Genomic DNA, 17493 nt, shown 5'->3' with positions numbered 1-17493 from the left:
GGGTAGTGGGTATATTTGGGGTAAAATAAATAAAAATTGGTAAATGGCTAAGATTATGACACATGGCACTCCGTTAGTGAGAAGGGTATATATGTACTCAATCATTAGCGGCAGGGGTATATTTGTACCCAAAGTATGACAGAGGACATATGTGTACCATTTATCAAAGTTCGGGGTATATTTGTACCTTTTCCGTTTATTTTAAGATCATGGAAAAAGGAAAGGTGCAGATTTTATTTAGGGAAGGAAGGGAATAGGGAGTTTAAACTTGCAGGGTATCTTGTTGTTTTAAGAATTTTCGGCTTCATATTGAGTTGTCCTTGTGTAGGAAATTTTCACATGGGTACACTATACTTATGTATGTAGCATCTACGTTGCTAGTTTAATGAGGCCAGGGTTGTTTGTTCAGGAATTTTTCAGATGCCTTGCTATATGCCATACTGTGCTGCCTGAAGGTGAAGAAACCCCAGAAAAAATACGATATCAAGCAGCATCCCCAGATGAGTCTGCGTTGGTTGTAGCAGCAAAGAACTTTGGCTTCTTCTTTTACAAGTGAGTGGAATTTTTGTTACATTTGTGTTGTCTGCCATAAGGCTCCCGTTTGTTGGAACTTCGTCTATGAAATAAATGTACAAGGTCATGCACCATTAGGTTGGAAGATCAGGAATACAGTTTTTTACTTTCAAAGTAGTGAAAGTAGTCATTATCTGATGAGAGAATACTCGTCATGAAAGCTGTTGCACTAATCTGGTTCCTCTTGTTATTTTACTCCGGCATGTGTGAAGAGAATAAGTGCTGATATATGTGAGTCATTATCTGATAGGAGAGTACTTGTCATCAGAGAGTTACTGTAGTATCCGGTTCGTGCTGTTATTTACTTATTTTATTCAAGCATGTTAGAAGAGAATAAATCACGAAACATTTGCAGCAGGATGCTGTTCCTGGTGCCAGTTCCAGTGGTGAGTTCTCGGGGAAGAGGAGGAGAGAATTCCTATTGATGGATATAGGGTAATAAAATAGGTAGTTTTTGTTTCTTTATGGTGGGCTACTTCAGAGTCACATCTTTATTTTTCTCTGCTATTGTTGAACTTAGATAGTTTCTTTTTTGGTGAGTAATTGACAGACTTTAAAAAATAAAAGAAAAATTAGTTGTGCTACGGTTAGCTGAAGGCATTCTCTATAAAAAGGACATTGTGTTAGGACTAGAGTTCTCCACTAAACATATTTGAGGTATCAGATTCTGGAAAAAGTTTAGTCATACTGTTTTGTGGTACTGTTACTTCTATCATTTCTATTTTTAGCTGGGTCGCTTCTTACCATGACTAAAAAAATTTCTACAGGCGTACACCAACTATGATTTATGTGCGTGAGTCACATGTTGAGAAGATGGGGAAGATTCAAGATGTTCCTTATGAGATTCTAAATGTTCTTGAATTCAACAGGTGTCAGCACATCCTAGCTTGTATATCAATTTTTATTACCTGCATGATGGTAACGAGGTTAACCATTATCCATTTGTTTTGTGTTTAGTACAAGAAAGCGCCAGTCTGTCGTATGTCGCTATCCTGAAGGCAGATTGGTTCTCTACTGTAAGGTAGCAACTTTATGTGGAAAGATGCATTCGAGGAGATTACTTTAGTAAGAAAATTATCATAGAGCCTACTTTTCTCAGGGTGCAGATAATGTAATTTATGAGAGGTTGCTTGACGGAGACCTTGATTTGAAGAAAAGAACTAGGGAACACTTGGAGCAATTTGGGGCTGCTGGACTTCGGACACTTTGCTTGGCTTATAGAGATTTGACCCCTGACATGTACGAAAAATGGAATGAGAAATTCATTCAAGCAAAATCTTCTCTCCGGGACCGGGAGAAGAAATTGGATGAGGTGAGCATAGTATGAAGTATTTCCCTTTTCCTTCCAGATTTGCACCTTTTCAATGGTTCTGATTTTGCTTTCTTTCTGCGATTGACTTTTGTCTCGACTGTTTATCATTCATTTTGAGTAGCAAAGTGCAACTATGTTCAGACACATTTACTTTCTAATTTTGATCAGATTTGCTTGTGTTAGCTGTATTATGATCATTATTTAACAATTTTTTTATAGAGTAGAGGTGGTTTTCTTTTGTCAGTTCGTGATGCCAAACACACGCTCCGGTATTGCACTGTGTAATCCTGATAATCAAAAGCTTCTTATTCTTTTCTCATCCCTGGTTTCTCTCTTGAAAATTACATCTGAAATTGATTTGCCAACTGTGATCATTCTAGTCTCTTTATTCAAAAAAAGGAAGATAGAAATATGATCATTCTAGAGACTGGATCGTATAGCTATCACCTGCATAAAATCTGACTACTAAATGTTTTATTTAAATTATTATAAGCACCTTTGCATATTGGTCTCCTGTTACAACATTCTTGAATACACCGAATATAAATGGATGGAAGTAATATATTGGGTGATAATTATATAACCATAGTTTTGGTTACCCTCACAATTATGTGCTTTAGCAGTTTAACTTGGTAGTTTTACTCCTGTTATTGATGTCAAGGTTTTTGTTGGTGGTCAAAAGAGTCTAAGCATTTAGCATTTTGCAGGTGGCAGAACTGATAGAAAAGGATCTTGTCTTGATTGGATCCACTGCTATAGAAGATAAGCTTCAAGAAGGTGTACCTGAGTGCATAGACACTCTTTTCAGGGCTGGAATTAAGATGTGGGTGCTTACTGGTGACAAATTGGAGACAGCAATAAATATAGCTTATGGTTGGCAACTTGGCATTAATGATAGGCAGTTTAGCATTTTTTTTAAATTTCGATTCTACTTGCACCATCTTATCCTAGTCTCATTTGTATCTATGTCAGCTTGCAAGTTGATCAATAACAGCATGAAACAATTTATCATTAGTTCTGAAATTGATGCAATCAGAGAAGTGGAAGATAGAGTGAGCAGTGCATTTCAATTTTCATGTTTGTCAGTTACAAAATACTCACTTTAACAATTCCATTTGTGTTCATTCGCAGGGTGATCAAGTGGAGCTTGCTCGTTTTATGAAAGAAACAGTGCAGAACGAGCTTAAAAGATGTTATGAGGAAGTGCAAGAGCATCTTCGTTCTGTTTCTGGACCAAAATTAGCACTAATAATTGATGGGAAGTGTTTGATGTATGCATTAGACCCCAGTCTTCGTGTAATGCTGTTGAATTTAAGCTTGAATTGCAGTGCAGTGGTTTGCTGCCGTGTTTCTCCTTTGCAGAAAGCACAGGTGAGGTCATGTAGGTGGTCTTTCTTTGAATAGTTACGACATTAGTAACTTCGAATTTGCCCTTTTTCATTCTATAGCTGCACCTTTCTGTCTGTTAAATAGACAACAATATTAACAACGGTTCAGTCCCAAGCAAGTGGGGTCTGTTGAATATGGGTGACACTTTATTTATTCCTATTGGTGCTAGGGACCAAACTATGCCACCCAACTAAAAAAATTATCAAAATATGCCATGAATATAAAGTGATATCAAAATATGCTTAACTCACAAAAAAGTGAGTTATGTCATTATTTTTTAATGGAAACGTTACTGACGGTGTGAGCTAAACAAAAAGTATATAACTCATTTTTTTTGTGAGTTATCCATTTTATTTATACATAACTCACAAAAAAAGTGAGTTATATTTACGAAATAAACTCACTTTTTTTTTGTGAGTTATGTAAATAAAAAGCATAACTCAGAAAAAAAAGTGAGTTATCCTTCTTATTTATATAACTCACACAAATAGTGAGTCATATTTTTTTTTATAATTTATGTGAATTTTTATAAAATATGATGTGAAATATGAATATAATTCTAAAAATATGTGAGTTATGTGCACAATTTTATTACAACAACAACAACAACAAACCCAGTGTATTCCCACACAGTGGGGTCTGGGGAGGGTAAAATATATGCAGTCCATACCACTACCTCCGGAGAGGTAGCAATGTTGTTTCCGATAGACCCCTGACTCAGGACAAAGAATAATAATTAAATTCATAATAAAGCATGAAACACGTTGGAACAATAAAAATAATGCACCCACACAGTAGAACCCTATACTAACAAACCAAAAGCACCCTCACCCACAATACCCCCACCCCAAAGCTCTCTTAGCTTCCGACTACGGCCTACCAGCAGGCACTAACCTTTTACTCTGATCCGCGTCCTCCACACCTTTCTATCTAGGGTCATGTCCTCTGTAAGCTGTAACTGCTCCATGTCCTGTCTAATCACTTCCCTCCAATATTTCTTCGGCCTACCCCTACTCCGCCTGAAACCATCCAAAGCCAGTCTCTCACACCTATGAACTGGGGCATCCGCGCCCCTCCTACTCACATGCCCGAACCATCTCAACCGAACTTCCCGCATCTTGTCCTCCACCGAAGCCACTCCAACCTTCTCCTGAATAATCTCATTTCTAACCCTATCACTCCTAGTAAGCCCACACATCCAACGCAACATCCGCATTTCCGCCACCTTCAATTTTTGGATATGGGCGTTCTTTACTGGCCAACACTCTGCTCCATATAACATGGCCGGACAGACTGCCACTCTGTAAAATTTTCCTTTAAGTTTGAGTGACACCTTCTTATCACACAACACTCCAGAGGCTAGCCTCCACTTCATCCAACCTTCCCCAATCCGATGGGAGATATCCTCATCAATCTCACCATTTCCATGAATCAAGGACCCGAGATACTTAAAACTATCCCTCCTACACACCACCTGAGAATCCAACCTAACTACCAACTCGTCCTCCTGCCTCAAGTCATTAAACTTGCATTCCATATACTCTGTCTTGCTCCTGCTACAATTTTATTAGTGATGTGAAATATGAATATGGTGCTAAAAATATATGCATTATTCAAGACAAATTATATACTATACAACTAAACATGAGGATAGAGTATATACAAATTAATTGTTATATACTACAGCTAAAATTTTTTATTTTATTTTTTAAAAAGAACACATAGATATGTGAGTTTTATGAAATAAAAACTCGAAAAGAAAAATCTTATTTTCTTATGTTTGGTTGGTGAGTGAAAAATATTTTCTAGTGTTTGGTGGATGTGGCGAGGTAGGGCGACGGGACTAGACGAGATTCCGATGGATTTTTGGAAGAGCACTAGTGGGGCAGGTTTGGAGTGGTTAACAAGGTTGTTTAACATCATTTTTAGGATGGCAAAGATGCCGGAAGCGTGGAGGTGGAGTACGATGGTTCTTTTATATAAGAACAAGGGAGACATTTAGAGTTGCAACAACTATAGAGGCATTAAGTTGTTGAGTCATACTATGAAGGTGTGGGAGAGGGTGGTAGAGTTGAGGATGAGGAGGATCGTGAATATCTCTGAGAATCAGTTCGGTTTCATGCCAGGTCGCTCGACCACTGAGGCCATTCACCTCGTGAGGAGATTAGTGGAGCAGTTTCGGGAGAGGAAGAAGGACTTGTACATGGTGTTTATCGATCTAGAGAAGGCTTATGATAGAGTTCCAACGGAGATTCTATGGAGGTGCTTGGAGGCTAGAGGGGTGCCCGTGGTGTACACTAGGTCGATCCAGGACATGTATGATGGGGCGAAGACTCGTGTGAGGATGGTAGGTGGGGATTCGGAGCAATTTCCAGTTCTGGTAGGCTTGCACCAGGGATCAACTCTTAGCCCCTTTTTATTTGTCTTGGTGATGGATGTTTTGACGAGACATATTCAAGGGCAGGTGCCTTGGTGTATGTTATTTGCGGATGATGTGATACTGATTGACGAGATTCGGGGTGGAGTTAATGATATGTTGGAGATTTGAAGACAGACGCTCGAGTCTAAAGGATTTTGGTTGAGTAGAACCAAGACGAAGTACTTGGAGTGTAAGTTTAGTGAGGTGTCGCAGGAGGATGGAGTGGTGGTGAAGCTGGACTCGCAGGTCATTCAGAAGAGGGAGAATTTCAAGTATCTGGGGTCTATAATTCAGGGCAATGGCGAGATTGACGAGGATGTCACGCATCGTATTGGTGCAGGGTGGTTGAAATTGAGGCTCGCTTCGGGAGTCTTATGTGATAAGAAGTTGCCCCCAAAGCTTAAAAGTAAGTTCTACAGAGTGGCAGTCCGGCCGGTTATGTTGTATGGAGCGGAATATTGGCTAGTTAAGAACTCCCATATCCAAAAGTTGAAGGTGACGGAGATGCGAATGTTGCAATAGATATGTGGACTTACCAGGAAAGATAGGCTGAGGAATGAGATTATTCAGGAGAAGGTGGGAGTTGCTTTGGTGGAGGATAAGATGCGAGAAGTGAGGTTACGTTTTTTCGGGCACATGATGAGGAGGGGCTCGGATGCTCCAGTGCGGAGGTGTGAGACGCTAGCTATGGATGGTTTTAGGCGAGGTAGAGGTAGACCGAAGAAATATTGGAGGGAGGTGATTAGGCATGATATGGAGCAGTTACAACTTACGGAGGACATGACCCTTGATAGGAAGGTGTGGAGGATATGGATTAGGGTAGATGGTTAGGGGGTGGGAGTGCGTCGGTAATAATAAGGAAGCGTTCTTTTGTGTCTGTAATTTTTATTCATGGTGCTGTGTGATGTCTATGATTTCGGTTAGATAGTTTTTATTTTTGTCTTGTGGTTGTAGTATTATCTTGTTGCTAGCGGTGTTAGTATATTTTGCACTTAGCTTTTGTGTTTGTTATACTGGTATCGGTTCTAAGCCGAGGATCTATCGGAAACAGCCTCTCTATTTCACATGAGGTAGTGGTATGGTCTGCGTACACTCTAACCTCCTCAGACCCCACTATGTGGGAATAAACTGGGAATGTTATTGTTGTTATTGTTGTTGTATTTTCTAGTGTTTGGTTATTGAATGAAAAAAATATTTTTTAGAAAATACATTTTAGTGTTTATCTAAAGATTAGAAAATTATTTTTAGAAAATAATTGTAGACCCCGAAAAATACTTTTTTTTAAGGTGTGTTCGGTATGGAGGAGAAAAATATCTTTTAGAAAAATAAGTTATTTCTTTCTTATGTGAGATTTCTATTTTTCTTTTCTAATTTTTATTTTATAAAACTCACATACCTATGTGTTTTTTTTTTTTTTTTTAAAAAAAGAAATAAGATTTTAGTTGTAGTATATAAAAATTAATTTGTATATATTCTAGCCTCACGTCTAGCTGTATAGTATATAATTTGTCTTGCATAACTCATATATTTTTAACACCGTATTCATATTTCACATCACTAATAAAATTGTGCACATAACTCACATATTTTTAGAGTTATGTTCATATTTCACATCATATTTTATAAAAAATCACGTAAATTATAAAAATAAATATGACTCATTGTTTGTGTGAGTTATATAAATAAGAAGGATAACTCACTTTTTTTGTGAGTTATCCTTTTTTGAGTTATGTATATAACTCACTTTTTTTGTGAATTATCCTTTTTTGAGTTATGTATAACTCACTTTTTTTGTGAGTTATGTATAAATAAAATGGATAACTCACAAAAAAAGTGAGTTATACACTTTTTGTTTAGTTAAACCGTCAACAATGTTTCCGTTCGAATATAAAGGTATAACTCATTTTTTTTGTGGGTTAAAACATATTTTGGTACCATTTTATATCCATGACATATTTTGATAATTTTTTTAGTTTGGTCCTCAGCTCTTCCTATTGCGGTATCATCAGCCTTGGTTAATGAACATGTGGGGGTAGAATCATCCATCTTCATCTCTATCATCCCGTCATGCAACTCTAGACAGAAGCAAAAGTTTTTTTGAATCTATGTACTACTTTTCATTTTAGGCTTCATCAAAGTAGTTCCCTTACATATCTCAATTTTGCTATATCACTCATAGTAAAAGCTCATTATTCTCGGATTACATATTAAAAAAGAAAGAAGAGAAGAGGTCGTCAATCTAGATATCTTATGTTCTGGAAAAACATACTAAACCTCATTATCCTCAGATATTTAATGTTCTGAAATTTCTCTTTTGGGGTTCCCATCTCATTATGGAAAAATTAGGCTTTTACAGGTATCACTTTGGTATTTTCTAGTTTCAACAGTGTATTTTGTCTAGTTACTGATAAAAAGATTGTAATTTCTTCTGAAGCTAGGATTAGTTTTTGATTGTAAATCTTCTAGGTTCTCCGGTTTTAGCCATTTCTTCCATTTCTTTTCAGGTGACAAGCTTGGTTAAGAAGGGGGCAAACAGAATAACCCTCAGCATTGGTGATGGAGCTAATGATGTAAGTATGATTCAAGCTGCTCATGTTGGTGTTGGAATAAGTGGACAGGAGGGAATGCAAGCAGTGATGGCTAGTGATTTCGCAGTAGCTCAGTTTCGTTTCCTTGCTGATTTACTGCTTGTCCATGGACGCTGGTCATATCTGAGAATATGCAAGGTCTGCCTTTACTCATTGTGCACAAAAAATGCATGATGTCTTTTGGCGTAGTTATGTGATCTAGAAGTTTTACATGCAGGTTGTCACATATTTCTATTACAAGAATCTGACATTTACCCTGACTCAATTTTGGTTTACCTTCCGGACTGGATTCTCCGGTCAAAGGTTCTATGACGATTGGTTCCAGTCTCTTTATAATGTGATGTTCACAGCTCTTCCGGTTATTGTACTTGGGCTTTTTGAGAAGGTATGTAATTGTTATATTTTGTTACTGCTAAACATTTATGATGCAACTAAGTCAGCTTATTCTCTAATTGTTATGGTATTCCTTTTTTGTCTATTGCTACTTCTCTATTGTGTATTTAGGATGTCAGTGCTTCCCTCTCCAAGAAATATCCTGAGCTATACAAGGAAGGAATAAGAAATACTTTCTTCAAATGGAGAGTTGTGGTCATCTGGGCTTTTTTTGCAATATATCAATCATTGGTCTTGTATTATTTTGTAATTGCCACGAGTACAAAGGGCATGAATTCATCAGGCAAGATATTTGGCCTGTGGGATGTCAGTACAATGGCTTTCACTTGTGTTGTTGTGACTGTCAATTTGCGTCTGCTTATGATGTGCGACACAATTACAAGATGGCATCACACCACTGTTGGAGGGAGCATATTATTGTGGTTCATATTTGTGTTTATTTATTCGGGTATTTCCTTGCCAAAAGAACAGGTGGGTTTAGTCACTTGTTTATGCTTGCGTGTGTGCATATGCTAATAAGTTTGATATTCCTCCTCCACTGCAGAAGAATATCTATTTGGTCATCTATGCCTTGATGAGCACATTTTATTTCTACCTCGTTCTGCTCCTTGTACCTGTTGCTGCTCTTTTTGGTGACTTCATTTATCAGGGGTAAGTTTTTAGTTAATTTTAAAGTCCTCGTAACTAATATTATGACAGGTATGTTGTGTCAAAAAAAATTATTGTAGGTATTTCCGAATTGTGGATTTGGCTGGACTGTGTTTCTAAATTTTGTAAAATCAATCTAAATTTCGTTTGAAGAAAATATTAGTCTAGTGGTACTAAAATCTGTTTGTGCATGAGAACACCCAATCCATTTGTGGAACCGTTCTGCCAGTTTCATTAGGCACAAACATTCATGCAATTGAACCATTTGCAACTGGCTTGTGCCATGTTCTGCCATTAATTGATTGCCGCATTTTCTTTTTAAGGCTGGATTCCTGCTCTGCTGGATAAACTTTTTATTGCTAATTCCTTGGATCCAGTGTTACCAAAGGTGAAAAGTTAAAACCAAAGTCGCTGAGTTCTGTTCGGGTTTTGAGCACCAACCTCAAATAGAGCATGGGCTTAATGAAGAATGCACAAATAAAAGAGAAAAAAAGGATATGATGCTATGGATACTAGCAATGTGTGATTAGATGAATAGAAAAAGATTTAGTTAAGTGAAATAATTGTTTATCTTGTGCGGCTCTCTTTAACACAGCCCATGGCTGATGAGACCCACACACTAGCATCTTAGTGAACCAGTGCAGATGCTAGGTACGTTAAGCGGTTTCTTAAGTAATATCTTAGTTGTGTAGTCTCTTCACTTTCGATGCCGCACCAGTGTCGAATTCTCAAAAAATACACTACTTTTGGGGAATCCGTCACACACCCGTTAACTTTTTTGGAGAGTTCTAGCAACATAGAGTAGTATGAAATATCACTCCTTCAAAGACTTACCAGTTAACTACAATGATTTCTTTTTGAGAAAGGTAACAATCTTATAAATAGAGAGCACAATGGCTATGCTGCTAGCATATTTATATTTCAGAAAGCAAAAATTGTCCTCCTTCTTCTTAGAATTCTATGGTGTCTTAACAGTGAAGCCACATCATCTAAGAATTCTTCCTTTCACCAAAAATGAAACATAAATAGACAATTCAACTTAATTTTCTTAAGGATCTAGGAAGTTCATTCAGAAAGTTAAGTTGATTTTGCTAGTATTTGATTTTCAGAACAAACAACTTGTTTTCTAAAAATAGTTTGTCTTTAAACTAGTCATGTTTTTGTTTTGTTTGCAGAAAAAATTAATGGTTGTTAGTTGAGAGAGAGCAACAAAATAAATTTTTTGTTTGAAACAAGTATTTTCACATTATCAGAGAAATTAGTCAAATTGGTTTAGTTGTGTATTTAATTTGATCTCTTGTTTGTTATTGCATGTGGACATTATATTAATTTTTTATTTTGTGTGTTTAGGGGTAGATCCACCTTTGTGGTACCGGGTCTTGAACCTAGTACTTTTGAAGTGAAGCATAAATTTATGAGTAAAAATTCAATGAAGTTTTATACAAATAGTAGATATGAACTCATAACTTTAAAATAATATGGGGAAATGCAGAGAACCTTAAAGGCTGAACCCATTCAGTTCAAATCCTAGATGCGCCTCTGGTTGTGTTCCTCTCCTTCCATATAGTCCACTAGATGCAAGCTCAAGCCATCTTCCACCACTTTTCCTGCAGTCAGACTTCCAGAATAGCTCCAAAATGTTAGTAGGTCTGCGATTTTGTGGCAGTTGTCTATATTATATCTTTCGCACTTCGGCAGAGCTGCCAAAGGATATCAGTAACCTCACAAATGATAGGAACCATATCATTCATGACAAGTTCACCACAACTCTAGAATTAACGGGTTATTGGGTACGAAGGATGGGATAGACAAAGTTATCCCATGGATTGACATATTCCATGCGATTAGTTATCCCACCATATAGGGATAACTTATCCCATCATTATAATACGATTGGTAGAATAAATAATCTGGGGGTTAATTAATACCCCTAACCAAACGCCGGATAAAATAATTCTATATTTTATCCCAGGATCACTGTCTCTTATCCCCCATCCAAACAATCCCAATGAGTTTACCAAGCATGATCACAACAAAAATTACAAGCTTATCCGAAGAAAATATCAAAATCAATTAAAAAAGAAGGAAAAAGAAGAATCTTTGTAAAACGTGGATCTTTCTTCTCCTGTAAAAGACTCCGTAGAACCTCCGAAAAATCATGTACAAACTCCTGAATATGAGCCTAATATGTATCAATCTATACCTTAGTATGGGAAAATATAGAAGCTCTGCCAAGGTGCCAAACCCAGTCTGTTGCACTAACTTGATATTCTGGGCTACTCTGAAGTTCATGCTTCGGTTCCCCCATGCCGTCTTTTGTGCGGCGCAACTTTGATCGAATGTCCATAAAGTTTTGCGTAGGCAAGTCCAAATGACAAAATCGATCTGACCGCTGGAGGCTAGATTTCAAGAACTGAAGTATTGGTCCTTTAAGCATGTCCAAAAGTCCTTATAGATTAAGAATAGTACCCTGCAAATTAAGGTCATGTGAATTGGGGTTTCCTTTTGAATATGCTGAAGAGAGTGGGGTTTGGCTCAAAGTGTGTGAATTGGATTAGATTTTGTATTAGTACTGTCAATTTCTCAGTTTTGATCAATGGATCCCCAGATTTTACCCTATTTTACCCTCTCATAGAGGACCGAGGCAGGGAGATCCTCTCTCTCCGTTCCTCTTTCTTTCCTCTTTCTGTTGACCATGGAGGGCTTGAATAACATGTTAATTACAGCTCAGAGGAATAGTTGGCTCAGAGGGTTCAAGGTCAAGAACAAACAAGGTGATTGCATGGAAATTACGCATCTGTTGTATGCATGCTGCAATCATCCTATGTAACGCAGGTGCGGGACAAATAAAGACTGAAAGAATTGTTCTGAATATTTTTGAAGGGTAGTTAGAAATACTAGAGAAAAATATTAGTGAATTGTGTATCTACATAATTACATTGAGACCCGATTTATAGACACCACATATAATCTTTTTTCAAGTAGGATTTTATATACTATTCCTCTTCTTACTCGTATTCTAACACTCCTCGATCGTGACCTTGATACGGAGCTGGAACTGCTAACTAGGATGAATGGGCTAACTGTGGATATGATGCCGGAAATAGACCGATTTTATATCACCCTTCAATTTGAATTAGCAAAAGCAATGTCTCCTTGCATAATATGGATTCCAAACATTCATGATTTGGATGTCCCTTCAAGTTGGTGCATACAAGTCATATGTACCTAGCTTGTTACAAATGTAATTAATACAAGGACTGGTGAGGGACTTGGTGAAGATATCTGCAAGCTGATCACTTGACATAACAAATTTTGTAACATTATCTCTAAGAGTATCTTTTCTCTGACAAAGTGACAGTCAATCTCTCTGTGCTTAGTCCTCTCACGAGACACTGGATTTGATACCGATATGAAGAGCTGCTTGATTATCACACACAAGTTCCGTCTTACTGGTTTCTCCAAATTTTAGTTGTCTCATCACTTGTTTGATCCTAACTAGCTCACAAGTTGCTACAACCATTGCTCGATATTCTGCTTCTACACTAGATCGAGCGACCACACTCTGTTTCTTACTCTTTCAGGACATCAAATTACTTTTCTACTAACACAATATCCTGATGTAGAAAGTCTATCAGAGGGTGATCTTGCCCAATAAACAACTCTATATGCAATGATATGCTCATGTCCTTGATCCTCGAAGAGTAGTCCTTTACCTGGAGTTGACTTTATATATCCCAGAGTACGAACAACTGCATCCCAATGACTATCACAAGGGGAAGTCATAAACTGACTTACAACACTCACTGGAAAAGATATGTCGGGTCTAGTCACTGTGAGATAATTCAACTTTCTAACCAACCGCCTATACTTTCCAGGATCATTGTGTGGCTCCCCTGTCCCGACAGAAGTTTAGCATTTGGATCCGTGGGAGTGTCAATGGGTTTATATCCTATCATCCTGTCTCCTCAAGAATGTCTAAGGGATACTTGTGTTGAGAAATAACAATACATGATTTGGACTGAGCAACTTTAATACCTAGAAAATATTTTCGTCTGCTGAGGTCTTTAGTCTGGAATATTGAAAGAGATGTTGCTTCAAATTAGTGATACCATCCGGATCATTGCTGGTGATAACAATATCGTCAACATAAACCACCAAATAAATACACAAATTTGGTTCAGAATGCTGATAAAATACTGAGTGATCAGCTCCACTATGAATCATGCCAAATTCCTGAATTACTATGCTAAAATTTTAAACCAGGTTCGAGGGGATTGTTTCAGACCATAGAGTGACTTGCACAATCGACATACAAGGCTACTAAACCCGCTCGAGCAACAAAATCAGGTGGTTGCTCCATATAGACTTCTTTCTCGAGATCACCGTGCAGAAAAGCATTCTTATTGTCCAACTGATAAAGACGCTAATGACGAATGACAACAATAGATAGGAAAAGACGGACAAATGCTATTTTAGCTACGGAAGAGAAAGTGTCACTATAATCAAGTACAAATATTTGCGTACATCTTTTGGCAACAAAATGAGCCTTATGCCGATCAACTTGACCTTCTGGACCAACTTTGACTGCATAAACTCAACAGTGACCAATAGTAGAGTTGCCTGCAAGAAGGAAAACAAGCTCCCAAGTACCACTTGTATATAAAGCAAACATCTCATCTATCATAGCTTGCTTCCATCTTGAATGAGAAAGTGCTTCACCTTTTAGATGAGATGTTCACACACTTCAACATGGTATAAAAGAAGGTAGAAGTCCTTGGATCGAATCTCACCGCCAACCATTATTTTTTTTTTTTAAAAAATCCACGTGCTTGGCCCATGAAAAAAGAAATCAAGCCGGCATGTGAGGGGATGTGTTGAGAATATAATTAAATAATAAAAGTGTGCTCTCTCTGACAACTTAAGCTTTTAGATGTGAGATGGTCACATACATCAACAAAGGGGTTTCCGGATTACATGTCAACTGGAGGAAGAGTTCTATGTTTCCAGTTAATGATCCTCTCTAGTTCCAGCAATGTGTGCAAATTTTAGGAGAAGTGGGATCTTTGCCTATAATTTACCTTGGCATGGCACTTGGAGAAATAGTAGATCCATAGAAGTTTGGAATGGGATGTTAGAGAAATGTGAGAAGAAACTTACCAGATGGAAGAGCCAGTATCTTTCTTTAGGTGGTAAGCTAATTCTCATAAACAGTGTCCTAGATGCTCTACCTACCTACATGATGTCTTTTTTCCCTATTCCTCCTCGGGTTGAAAAGATAATGGATATGTTGAGAAGCAATTTTTTGTGGCAAGGTAACAAAGATAAAAGAGGCATCCACCTTGTCAAATAGAAAACCCTAACACTCAGCAAACAACAAGGGGGGTTTGGTGTAAAGAATCTATGCAGATTTTCAGTATCAATATTAGATTCAAAGTTGGGAATGGTCACAAGATCTCTTTTTGGGAAGACAACTGGTTAGGATCTAGTCCCCTCAGATTTTTGACACCCGGGTGTTTTCTTACTAAATCAACAACAAAGAGCTAATATTAGTGAAGTTTGGAATAATCAAGGTTGGGACCTCAGTTTCAGGAGGCTTTTTAATGATAGGGAGATGGACAGATTCGTAGGATTCCTCAACACTCTCAATCTCTTCAACGGAGTCTCACTTGAGCAAGATAGATTATGGTGGCTGAGAGACGGTTCAGGAGCTTTTTGGGTCAAAACAGCATATCATATGAGGAACCATAACGGCAATCTTATGCAGTGGCCTTGGAAGCAATTATGGAAGACCAGGATACCATACAAAGTGGCATGTATTGCTTGGTTTGTAGTTAAGAGGGCTTGCTTGATACTAGACAGACTGCAGAGAAGGTGAATGCACCTTTTTGCTCTCTGTGGAAGAAATGCAGAAACAAATAGTCTTCTTTTTTGGAATTGTAAGGTGATTTCTCAACCGTGGGATATATTTCTAGCAACGATTGGTTTGAGTTGGGACAATGTCAATGAATACACTACATACGCTATCTAGTTGGAGTAGGAACGGAGGAACAGAAGCTCAAAAAACCAGCTGGAGTATGATCCCAGGCTGCATATGGTGGACTATCTGGAAGGAAAGGAATTCAAGATTTTTTGAGAGCAAAAGCAACCCTATCCAGAAGATAAACCTTGATTGTATTCTGCTTTTGCATTTTTGGTGTAAACAAGAGTATATAAGTGACACAGACTCTCGTACAGTTCCCAGGGTCTCTATAGTTATCTAACAGACTTTTCTGTAGCTCTACTTAGATTTCATTCCTTGTAACCTAGGCCATAACAGGTCCTGTTGACTTACATACAAAAATGTTACCATTTCAAAAAGAAAAGCTCATGTGTTACTTTGTTGAAATTATTGCTCCCAAGTCTAGTTTCGATCATCTCTTATTGCATCTTGTTCCTGTAAGTTTCCGTCCCTCTCAGTTGCCTCTGACTCCATCTCTTGACCCTAAAACCATTCCTTTATCTCCATTTGACCCTTGAATGTGCCTATATCACAATAACCCATAACTTAAGCCACTTCCACAAACAGAACATCGAATAAACCATTCAAACCTAGGAAAAATATATAAAACACAATATAAAATCTAAGTAATCACTAGTAAGCAGACTCTGCTATATATTTTGTTTTCATCTCTTGTTTTAGTATGTTATGCCTTGAAAATTAGCCATCACTTTGTGTTGCTGATTGCAGTGGTCTCATCCTACGGAAGGAACCAAACAGAAATTCTTGAGATATAGCATACTGTTAGAATACCTTGCTATGCCCCAAGAATTGTTCCATCAATGTATTCTGTTAATCGTGACGGTTTCATCCTATGAAGGGAACCACGAAGAATTTTGTGGATAGATGTTTTTTATGAGCTATCCATTCTGTTGTTCTCACTTCTCACTGAATATATCATAATTTAAGGAGTGAGGCACGAGTTACATTGTTCACATGGATGCACTTTTGCTATGTCATCTCATTCACGCTGTCATTATAATTCCATTCTATAGGATTTGGTTTATCTTTTGTATTAGGAATTAGGGACTAGGAAATGGCACAGAAATGTTGAGTCCAGAGCAGGCTTGGTACAACCAAAAATGAGTCATATTTTCCCTTTCAAATCCCTTATGTTCTCTTGCTTTTAATATGTTAATTTTTTGTTTTATACCTTATTGAAAATTGATAGTCTTGTTTAACATTACTTGTTGCTTTTTCCAGGGTTCAAAGATGGGTTTTCCCATATGATTATCAGATCGTTCAGGAAATTCACAGGCATGAGATTGACAGCAGGATGGGGTCACTGCAGATTGGAAATAATCTTACACCCGAAGAAGCAAGGAGTTACGCAATTAGGCAACTGCCCGGACAGAAATCAAAACACACTGGTTTTGCCTTTGATTCACCTGGTTACGAGTCATTTTTTGCATCTCAGGCTGGTGTCTCGATCCCCCAAAAGGCATGGGATGTAGCTCGGAGAGCAAGTATGAAACCACGGTCAAAGCTATCTCAAGAAAACTAACAGTTGGTTCAAATTTTCCCTCTTGACAGTGATGTTACTTCTTTTTTGACCTAGACCATTTAGCTAATAGGTAGAATTAGCTGTGTAATATCTTATCTAGTTTTATTCTTTCACACACCTTGCTCGCCCTTGTGATTTTTGGGAATATAGTCATAATTAGGTTTAGTGAGCTTCTTGTAAAATTAGTTTAGAAGAAGTTGTGTACTCTCTGGAAGTGGGAGTAACTGAAAATCTATTTATTGAAGCTTGAATATTCCTAAGAGCATGGTTAATATATTAGTCTTGGATGTTTTGGGAAGTATTGGCTCTGAGATATTTTTAGAAAGTTTTGCATCCGAACATTGTTTATACTTTATATGATTTGCTTTATGTTTGGTAATATTATTTGGATTTTGGTCGAGAAAGAGGGTATGAGTTTGGTAATTGTTTGTAGTTTTTCTTTTTGCAAATAGCTTCTAAACGCACTTTAGTTGCCGAGAAAGAGGGTATGAGTTTGGTAATTGTTTGTGGTTTTTCTTTTTGCAAATAGCTTCTAAACGCACTTTAAAGCAACTGATGACCATTTCCATTGGTGATTGTTAGTCTAGTATCCGCGCAAACATCTTGAGAAGTATTGTACAATTCGAT

General features: G+C 37.6%; 1 protein-coding gene across 2 annotated transcripts in view; it reads left to right on the top strand.

Moving 5' to 3' along the window:
- The window catches only part of LOC107867407 (phospholipid-transporting ATPase 3), a 70426-nt gene extending 53262 nt beyond the window's left edge, over nt 1–17164 (top strand). For both annotated transcript variants that reach the window (XM_016713635.2, XM_016713636.2), the window contains 12 exons: nt 410–552; nt 1341–1442; nt 1531–1594; nt 1673–1885; nt 2593–2758; nt 2858–2937; nt 3017–3256; nt 8198–8419; nt 8499–8666; nt 8786–9145; nt 9219–9325; nt 16566–17164. In XM_016713635.2, coding sequence (XP_016569121.1) covers nt 410–552; nt 1341–1442; nt 1531–1594; nt 1673–1885; nt 2593–2758; nt 2858–2937; nt 3017–3256; nt 8198–8419; nt 8499–8666; nt 8786–9145; nt 9219–9325; nt 16566–16866 — 2166 coding nt within the window. In that variant the 3' untranslated portion in view covers nt 16867–17164. The remainder of the gene's footprint in view (nt 1–409; nt 553–1340; nt 1443–1530; nt 1595–1672; nt 1886–2592; nt 2759–2857; nt 2938–3016; nt 3257–8197; nt 8420–8498; nt 8667–8785; nt 9146–9218; nt 9326–16565) is intronic.
- Nucleotides 17165–17493: the final 329 nt, after the last annotated feature.

The sequence above is a fragment of the Capsicum annuum genome, chromosome 1 (genome assembly GCF_002878395.1).
Source record: "Capsicum annuum cultivar UCD-10X-F1 chromosome 1, UCD10Xv1.1, whole genome shotgun sequence".
Classification (NCBI taxonomy): domain Eukaryota; kingdom Viridiplantae; phylum Streptophyta; class Magnoliopsida; order Solanales; family Solanaceae; genus Capsicum; species Capsicum annuum.
Note: the sequence above shows the minus strand (reverse complement) of the source record. Positions and strands in the feature narration are given on the sequence as shown.